The sequence below is a fragment of the Catharus ustulatus genome, chromosome 1 (assembly GCF_009819885.2).
Source record: "Catharus ustulatus isolate bCatUst1 chromosome 1, bCatUst1.pri.v2, whole genome shotgun sequence".
Lineage (NCBI taxonomy): Eukaryota > Metazoa > Chordata > Aves > Passeriformes > Turdidae > Catharus > Catharus ustulatus.
Window position 1 is genome coordinate 71,215,797 of NC_046221.1, and position 10,314 is coordinate 71,226,110.

Sequence of the window (10,314 nt, forward strand, 5' to 3'; positions counted from 1 at the left end):
TGGCCCATTGAGTCCCACTGTGTGACTGATAAAATTACTTCATCCCACTGGAAGTTGCTCCAGCCAGGGGGAAGAGCCCAACATTTCTTACCAAGATCAAAACAGAGGTTTTGGGACACTAAGGTAGCCCTTTCTCCACCGCACCTGATTATAAGCCGCACTTTTGGGTTGGACCAAAATTTTAGTCAAAATGGTGTGGCTTATAATTGTGAAATTACTGTAATTCAATGTACTTGTTCTGCATCACACCAGTTTCAGGGCAAAACTGAACTTAAAATCCAAATTGGTCTCTGTAAATAATTAGTTTTAAAGATGAGGCGTTTAAATGATTTTCCTCAATAAGCATTTAAGATAAAGATCCTGTAAAAGACAAGCAACCGTGTTATTAAATCTCTACTGTTAAGAAAGTAGACAAGCATGGTACAGGTTGCATACACCTCTGACATGTATCCTGCTGATGAAAAAATGAACAAGATCCTAATTTTGTATATTTGTAAAGTTTTGTGAAGTCGTAATCCTTTTTATGCTGCCAAATCAACACCTGCTTGATGCACCAGCTTCCATGTTTTAACAGTCCCACAAAGTTACATCTCGAAGAAGCATCCTCAAATACAGTGATTTCCATCTTCTCATTCAGAACCTAATATTTTATTCTTGGGTAGTTTAAATAAATAAGCACAAACCTCAGGAGAGCTGATGAGTGCAATGTGGGAGAGAGGAAAAACAAATCAATTAAGGAGCTGCCCTGATAGAAAAGAAATGCCTCTAACAGGAGTGAAATAGAATCTGAAACACTGATGGATCTTTTGAAACAGGAAGCTAACTTACTTGCCTTTGGCATCTGGAAAAAAATTCTTTGTTGTTATTGATCATTCCTTGATGACCTGGGTAAAAATAAAACTGATTCCAATGCTAATTCTCTGGAAGCCAATGCCTTCATAAGTCACATGATGATAAACTTGTCCTAGACTTCCATATTATATTGTCTTATGGAAGTTTTTTCAGATTGAAATCAAATAGAGATCAAGTGTCCTTTTTTCCTCCCACTCAACACATTCCCTTTTGCACAATCAAATCAAAACCCGAAGCACATAACAGTAAGCATATGAACCAGACAGAGAACAAATTTCAAAGCTGGGCTTTAACCTTCTCTATCTACATACATTACAAAAAACCTGATGTGCACCAACAGCTTAAATTTCCTCTTTGAAACTTCTGACTTTGCTATATCACAAGTGAAAATTGATTGACTGCCCTAAAACTGCACTCCATTAAATCTTCTATTACACTTGGGAATGCTTGGACATCTAGTTAGTTACTCCTTCAGCTGCAAAAGAGGGTGGCAAGCTGGGCTCGCAGCATCATTTTCAGGAAACATTAGAAATTGTTTTGCTGGAAATGCTCACTCAACTGACAAGTTGCTTTGAATGTAGCTATTTAGCATAACTATATTTATGAAGTAATTTCACAGAAAAATACAGTAAGAACAAAAGCTCAAGATTTTGTCTGACATAAACATCATTGCTGTTACTTTATGTTTCTTGGTTCTTAGAAAGCACTCCTAATCAAAGATCAAGTTTGGTCCTCATCTGTGATCTAAACAAGAGAGAAAAAAATGTGCTAGTCTTGAAAATATGACTGGTCACCTAAGAGTTATGTTATAAAGTAACTATACGGCATACGGCAAAAAGCCTACAGAGGAGAAAAAAAATCATGTTTTTTTCCTGTTTTCATAAAACTTTTCCATCAGTCTCCCTAGTTTTATATATTATACTTCAGTACAATGTACTATGGTTTATACTTACAAAATAGTAATAACTTCAAACAATGAGATTAATTCCTAGAGTTATTATTACAAACGCTATTACAATTTGCCTTATTTTGTGGGCACATTCTTCTCCCAAATTTTCTAGACTGAGTGTAATCACACACAGCTGTCAGCTAGACCTTATTTTGGGATACAGTCCTTAAGCACATCAAGTCTGCACTGAATACTCTGTAGGTATCTAGAGCGTACACTGCTGATGACTTGAGGTTTTACACAGTTAGTGTTTGTTTTGTTTGATCACATATACTAACAACCACTTCTTGAAAAATCTGAGTTCAAGTTAACACAGAATTCAGGAACAACAATGTATTTGTGGCCTGCAGACACTATCCCCTGGCAGATGTGCGCAGGTAATGAAGGTGGGCTTGGAACATCTGGGCAGGTCAGGTTATGTGCCAGTATTTTATAACCAGGACTGAAATCTGCCTTGTCCTAACAAAGCCAGCCATGAAATCTCCCAGTGACTATTGCTGTGCCACATTTCCCTTTTTTTGCTCTACAGTAAGACATTATGGACCTGTGATAGTAATAAGGATGCTAAACTGGATGGATCTTTTGTGTCAGCACACAGAGCCTTACACTTCCGTTACTTCTTACAAACACAATCCCAGGTCTGTTGGTTTCAACTTTGCCAGTGACCTCGCCACTAAAGTAAAATGGAATTGTCACACTATGCTATCACAATCTGTGTTTTATACATACATAGAACTGGGGAAAATGAGGTGCTGAAATCAAAACACAACAAATGAGCATGATCTAGCAACCAGCCAAACTATACTCAATTAACTCTCACAAATTTACTTTGAATTGTCTTGTACCCTATGTCTAGCTATTGGTAACAAAAATGTTTATCAATATCCTGATGATGCTTCAATGAAGAACTGCATTTAATGGAAGGAACTTTAGAAATTACAGACTTCAGAATATCCACTGAATACAAACTTCAACACATCATAGTCTTGAAAGTATTTTGAAGTTCATATATATCCATTTCAACACTCTTTAAATACGTACCTCAATGGTTCCCCTACATACGTATTTACAAAATGTACGTGTAACTTTTTTCTGTGATAAATACATCACAATATACTTCCCACAGCTTGCTTTAAGCTGTGGCAGCTCCAAAGTAAAGCAAATTTTTTTCTTTTTCCCTAAGTCAAGTAAATTTCGATAATCCAGTATTTTACAGGAAGTGGAGATGCTTAGAGAAGTATTTAAATGTCTGCAAAATGAAAATCACAATGTCACTTACAAAAAAGAGAAGAGAGAGAAGAGAAGAGAAGAGAAGAGAAGAGAAGAGAAGAGAAGAGAAGAGAAGAGAAGAGAAGAGAAGAGAAGAGAAGAGAAGAGAAGAGAAGAGAAGAGAAGAGAAGAGAAGAGAAGAGAAGAGAAGAGAAGAGAAGAGAAGAGAAGAGAAGAGAAGAGAAGAGAAGAGAAGAGAAGAGAAGAGGAGGAGCTCCTTCCTTCCCTTTCAATCCAGGATATTAAAAAAACAAGAGTTTTGACTTTTCATGTGCTACTATGACAATTAGCAAAGAATGAGCATTAATACTTAACTTCCTTAAAAGGTGTAAACTTTAAGAAACTGTGGGGGCAGAAGAGTTAGAGAAGCACAACTACAAATGTGGTTAGGCCACTTGAAATACATACTTTATCTTTCCCCACAAAAGAAATGAAACAAACCCTCAGACTTAACATGGCCAAGAAGAAAGATCTGATCACAGCTTTACTAATGTATTGTATGCACTGGGATAATAAAATATGAAGCCTCACTGAAGAATCACAACACAACTCAGTTACAGCAGTACCACTATTCAATACAATTAATTTACAGTTAAAAGATACTTAGAAAATAGTTACTTTATTTTGCAATTAGTCCTACCAAAGTGGCTTTAAAGTAACTTAAAAATGTACATCTGTGATTAAAAAAAATGTGTTTTAATCTACATCTATCCTATGCATTCATACATATTAATAGATGCCTTGAAAAATATCTGCCACAGGTCACCATTAAGAAACACATGTAAATCTTCTGAGGATGTTCATGAAAACAGTAAATATTTTTGCCTTTATAGTGCACTGAGCCAGTAACATGCCAGTTTTCTTTTCCTTTAAGTAATATGGACAGAAGTTCAAAGAAATAATTTCAAAGAGCACAAAATTCTTGTGTGTAAATACTAAAAGCTCATCAGAAATTAGAAAAATAAAATCTCCTCTTAGAGAGATACTACAGCTCTGGAAAATACAACTGACAATACAAAATACCAAACTTTTAAGATATTTTCTGGACTAACAACATACTGCCAGAGAAACCACATGGTATGTTTAATATGTGAATTATAAATATTTTAATCTGAGATTTAAAAAAATCAACCCTGTATTTATTGACTCATAATATCTATCATGTGGCATCCAGCCATTCAAAACCTCAAAGGCACAGAAGAGAACAGGGAGAGACTTGTGCATCCCTTTTTACCCTGCAAATACAGTTTGTGGAGCTTGTGCTTCTAACAGATACACAAAAATAATACACTGCCCAGTAACAGCAGATTTGAAATTTATTACAGAAGAATAAGAGTGGTATTATAGGGTTGCTTATCTGTTATATCCAACAGATCAGCACATTCAGTTATCACACATTCTGGTTGAATAAGATGAAAGCATAACTATTAGTAACTTGTTTTTTTCTACTGCTTTGGCACAGATCAGAAATGCTGCAGCAGACAGGAAGAAATGAAGCTACACCTACTGAGAGGTCTAAAAGGATGCAGCATCACTGATGCTGCTCCAGCTACACCAACCTTCCTGAAGAACAAGGGACTGTGGCATGTCTCATTAAGTTCTTTGTATCCAATAATTTATCCTCATTCAAGAGGTACTGAACATCAGCATAGTGGAAGCAACCTTCTGTGATAGTAGTCTTGCAAGCAATTGTTCTGTAACTCTAAACATGACTGGCACTGCAGTAGTAAATCTGATTGACCAAAAAAACCCAAGAAATTAAATCACAGTAAAAAACAGAGTGTGAAGGTTAAGAATTATCACATGCTTTATGGATGAGGCATCTCTTTCCCACTTTCTCTCCCTTCCATATTTTTTTTCTCTGATAAACATGAGTAATTCTAAATAAATAATACAGAAAAAATAAAACCTTTTTTTTTACTATACTGATTTTGTACATGTACATACAAAGGAGTTTTGTGCATAAAACCTGCTATGACATCTCCATATGTGTGAACCATTTGCATTCCACACAGGACACAGACAGAGGTTCATTCCTTTGCTCACATGTGTTCATCCTGGAGCATGTGAGCTCACCCTGGGAGCAGCCCCAAGCCTCGCCAGGCCAGTGGCACCATGGAGGGCAGGGAACACAGAGAAAACCCCAGGGGCAGCTCAGGCACTTTCCCTGCAGCAGCACCAGAAGACAAGGCACTAGTCCTCAATCTTGTGCAGAGTTCTGGCGCCAGTCAAGATGGTGAAAAGCATCTTGGCAAGGGACATGGAAAAGTGAAGTTTCTCACACTAAATGCGATGGCGTCATTCCTGCAGTGTTCTTGCATTTGTGCTCAGGTTTAAAGAAGTGAAAGTCACCCATGGAGGATAAACAGCTAATCCTCAACTCTAAGATGTGTAGTTCCTAAGGGGTGGAAGCATCACAAACACATCTGATGTAAATTCCTAGTCTTACTTAGTTGGGTAGGGTCAGTCAAGCAAATTTAAGTCTTTTACCTCTCCTGAAACAAGCAGTAACATTTCCACCAGTGGTCAAAATAAACTCGTAAAAACTCAGGCATTACACCTCAACGACTGTAAGACCCTCCTTATGAACAAGATCTTTAACCAAGGCCTTGGGAATCAGCACATCAGAAACAAGCAGCAGGAGACAGATCCCAAGACAATCTGGACTTCCTGCAAGACAGGTTGAATGAAAAAAACCCGTTTCAATGAGGAAAAAATGGCTATTGCCTGAACAGTCAATTCTAATTTGCTGTAAATAGTAATTTTTCATCAAATAGCCATAAAAAACTACAACTCCAAGCTGCATACTGTAGATAATGGATTTACCCTCTGAGCTAACTTAAGCAAAGCAAATGTTTAAACTTTCCAGTAAATGCACACAAAACATGATGAAGATTCGATCACTGCAGTATTACCAGGGTTGTGAGAGAAACTTTGGGTTTAAGTGAGTAATTCCTATGCAGTATCAAATTTTCGACAAAATGACAGCATTTCTCCATCAGTTTTCTACACTCTATCATTTAAAACACTAGCACACCAAATGAAGAACAGCCCACAGGATCACTTTTTTTGACTTGTGGCCACTACTCCATATACAAAGCTTAAATTTTCTTGGAATATGTGTCTTTGGGCTTACTTATTAGGTAATTAAACCTGACACACAGCTTAATGCCAGGCCATGGAACTTCAGCCAGTTGCTCCTGAAATTTGTTTCAGTTTGTAATTTCACTGTATCTGTATAATTTAATGTCAAAGGCTTTAGTTCTAAAAATAAAACCAAAAGTACTGAATCATCATTGGAAGTGAAGTATCACCTTGAGAATACTAGACACCAGTATGAAAAAATGCATATGTTTTTGCAAGGCACCAGAAGAATTTAAAAAAAAAAAAAAGGCATTTTCCATTCTATAAAATATACAAAAATGTCTAATTTTGCTGGACTTTCAATATGTTAATCTGTAACATTTTAATGGAAATTGGTTAAGACACCTTAAAACACTAAGTTTATGACCAATGCTAAGGTGAAATACAGAGCGAAGAAAAGGCATCAAGGCATAGGTAGCTCAGTTAGCCAAAGGAAAGTTGTTACAATGAAGAAGGTAATCCCACCATTTGCCCACAGGCTGTACAAAGGATTTTTCAAAAAACACACTAACAAATCACAGCAGACACATACAAAGAGAGGTGCCTTAAGATGTCAATGCCTGATGGAACAAACTTGGGGAAATAAAAACCCGATACACCTCTTCTTGTTTTCCTTCACCTGTTTTGCTCACCAGCCTCTCTATGTCTGTCCACCTCCCTAACAAACAGGCTGTCCCTTGAAGAAACAAACAACAAACTTGCAAACGGAAAAGCTCTTATTCACCCCATCCACAGAGGCTCGCAACATTACTGATTGTTTCATTTTCCATCTAGAAAAGAGTCTCTTCAACAATTCTACCACAGTTAAAAAAAAAAAAAAAAAGAAAGAAAAGAAAGAGTGGATAGTCATCATCATAACCTCTAAAATGCATGGAAACAAATGAATTGAGGATACACAGCCAGACCCACAGCCACACTGCCAGGCCATTAGTAGATTTCAAGGTCTTGATCTTTGAATTCCAAATCACTTGCCTACAGAGATCAGCTCCCTCTCTTCAGGGATGACATCCAAAATAAAAAGAATCCCACAAAAGTGAATCCATTAAGATTTTTTTTAAAGAAAAACAAACTTACCTTCATGTTTTTATACGAGGATTTTTCATTTGTATTTTGGAAGAATCATGACACATATCAGCAGAAATAGTTGGCATTCATACTTAAGCTAACAATCGTAAATAGATTACACAACATTTTTTTGATCAAGACACCAGATCAAGATTCAGAAGGAAAAAACTGAAGTATAACAAATAGCACCAGATTTCAAACACCAGATTCAAACAATATTGTATGGCATGAGTTATAAATAAGACAACGATGTCAACAACACAGGCAGTTTACAAAACAGTTTGAATTACTTAATAATTATCATTTCAGGTCAACTTGCAGCTATGTCCTTCCCAAATTAGTGCTCACTATATTTAAATCATCTATTATTTTATGATTTTTTCAGACATGGCTAGAAAATTCATTATAAGACAAAACTCGTCAAAAACGAGCAACAGTTTAGAAAAAAGAGACAGCTTGACCACATGTGAATCTAAAAGCATGAACAATTTTGGCATCTTAAATAAACTTTGCACTTGCACAATTAAAGAATCTGTCTGATTTTTAAAAGTATCTCTTCAGTTGTTTTTCGAAAGCGACATTTGCGCAATGGCCACTACGTGCCACCTGCCCAGAGCATGACTGGGTCCCACAGACTACTGAGCCAACAAGCCAACATTCTAAACACAATCTAAGACAGCCAAGAAAAGCCATGCACATGATCATTCTTAGTCCAATGCCCAGCAAACAGGATTCTCCTGGTCATTTCTTTGCTCCCATCGAAACCAATATCTCATTGTCCACCTTTGGTCAAACACAGCAACCCACGAAGAGCGAGTACGGGCCACAGCACAGTCTACAGGCCCAACTCCACAAACCCAACAGAACTTTCTCCAAAGTCAAAGCAAGTTTTTGGCAATCCCTTGAGATACAGAGTGGTTCCTAATTTCTCTCCTACTTCCAGGGATGATCCCTTCAAGATTGGCTTAAGCCACATTGTGAGCATAGGGAAACTTGCCAAAGCAATTAGCCATGATTTATCTCTCTTGGGAATACAGGCCCTCGGTCTTCTTTCTAGTCTCTAAGTTCAGCACCTCTGCTTGACAGTCAACTTCCTTAAAATACAAGCTCACCCGGGGCACCTTCCACTGACTTCTACAGTGTTTGTTCACTGATGGCATCGCAGATGTAACTCCATTAATGAGAGATACATGTGCACCAGCCATACAGTAAGACATCTTCTGTCAGGTGTCCTGAAGGCTATCTGCTTCCTTGTAACCTTAAGAGTTCCAGCCTCTGGATAGGTATTTTTTAATAGATCCCTGTTTGGCTGCATAATAACTATCAGATAAAAGCATTTTTGATTTTGGGAGGCCACTTCTCTACCCAAAAGGCAAGAACAGCTCCAAAACAGCAATGGTTTTTCACTCCCAGAGATGACTTCTTGTAAAAATAAAAACAAGGAAGTTCAATCCAAGAGAACCATGATGCTCTTCAGTTAAGGGCAAGGATGTGAAATCGCCACACATAAGATAAAAAAATTCAAAGTTCGGCTGTCACCTTGTTCCCTTCTTCACCCCAAGACCTCGCTCTCCCGTCAGCACATGCTTTGACCACCTCCCGAGTGACGAGTGAAGGATGGCGTGTCAGAGCCTTAACTTTCAATCTTTTTGGCTTCTCTCTCGCAACCTCAACCCTATCGTTGGAGCACGAAGAGCCGAGGAGTTTAAATTTTAATATTTTGCACCGCCGCAGCTTGCTGCACGGCCAAGGCACACGATGGTGGCACAGGACTTTGGCATGGACACAAATCCAAGAGGAAAGCCCCTCTGTCCTCCTCCCCACCCCCCCGGCCCGGACAGAGGCAATAACTCGGCTTTGCTCACATTTTTGCACGGCGCCGGGCTCGCACTTCGACGTGCTCACTGCCGGGGCTGTCAGCGCTGCTCGCCCCATCCAGCACCCCCCCTTCTCCTGCCGGAGTCAAAGTGTTGTGTGAACGTGGGGAAAGGACTGGGGGGGAGCGCAGGCCACGGTAACACTTTGCCGTCTCCTCCGTTCAGTCACATTTCCGTCCTCCTCCAGCAAAACTGGGGAGGGAAGGGGGGGCGGGGGGCCAGGCTGGGCACACACGCAGGCGCTGGGCCCAGCGGGAAGGGGCAGCAGCCGCGGCAAGTGTGGGTGACAAGCCCGGCGGCGCTCCCGGGGAGCAACAAAAACGCTCTCGGGTGCGGTGGGGTGGGGTGGGGTGGCCGGCGGGGCCGGGGGCAGGGCCGGCGGGGCTCGGGGGCTCTTACCTCGTAGAGTTCCTCGGAAGCCATGCTGTGGGAGCCTCACAAGGTGGAGTTGGGTGCTGGTTTGGAAATACTTTTGTTTCAGTTGGTGTCCGTTTGGCCTCCTCCTCCTCTTCTCCCTCCTCGTCTTCTTCTTCTTCTTCTTCTTTTTCTTCTTCTCCTCCTCCTCTTCCCCTCCTCCTTCTCCTCTTTCCGTCCTCCTCCTCCTCCTCTTCTTCTTCCTCCTCCTCCCTGCGCGTCTCTCTCCAGCGCAACTAGCAGCTCCGCTCGTTAAATGCCAGTGAGGTGCTCCTGTTCCTGCCCCTGCTGCTGCTGCTGGCGCTGGCGGCGGCGGCGGCGGCGGCGGCGGCGGCGGCGGCGGGGGGGGTGCGCGCACGGCAGCTGCGCAACTCGCTCGCTCTCCCCGCTCGCCCTCGCACTGCCCGGCGCGCACGCACCGGCGCGCGCGCCCGAGCGCGCGCTCGCGGGAGCACGCAGCGCGCGCACACAAAACTCACACGCGTGCTCGCCCCCCCCCCGCACCCCTCCGTCCGCCGCCGGCTACACTCGCTCGCTCCCTCCCCAGGAACACTAATCGAGCGCAGAGAGGCAGCGCCACACGCGAACCACCGCTCTCCGCCCCGCCGGCTCCGCCAGCCGCCACCCCCCCGCTCGGCACCATCCTCCTCCTCCTCCCGCTCCTTCTCCTCCTCCCCCCACCCCATCCCGGCTTTGATCTCCCATTGTCTGCTCAGCTGAGCCCGGCGGCGCGCCGGGGGCGGC

General features: G+C 41.4%; 1 protein-coding gene across 3 annotated transcripts in view; it reads right to left on the reverse strand.

Annotated features, from left to right (window-relative positions):
- The window catches only part of CDYL (chromodomain Y like), a 107,082-nt gene extending 97,355 nt beyond the window's left edge, over positions 1–9,727 (reverse strand). For all 3 annotated transcript variants that reach the window (XR_004419632.1, XM_033075310.1, XM_033075301.1), the window contains exon 1: positions 9,556–9,727. Coding sequence is in view for 2 of the 3 variants with exons in the window: in XM_033075310.1 (XP_032931201.1) it covers positions 9,556–9,579 (24 nt within the window). In the remaining variant the exon portion in view is untranslated. The remainder of the gene's footprint in view (positions 1–9,555) is intronic.
- Between the last annotated feature and the right edge of the window lie 587 nt (positions 9,728–10,314).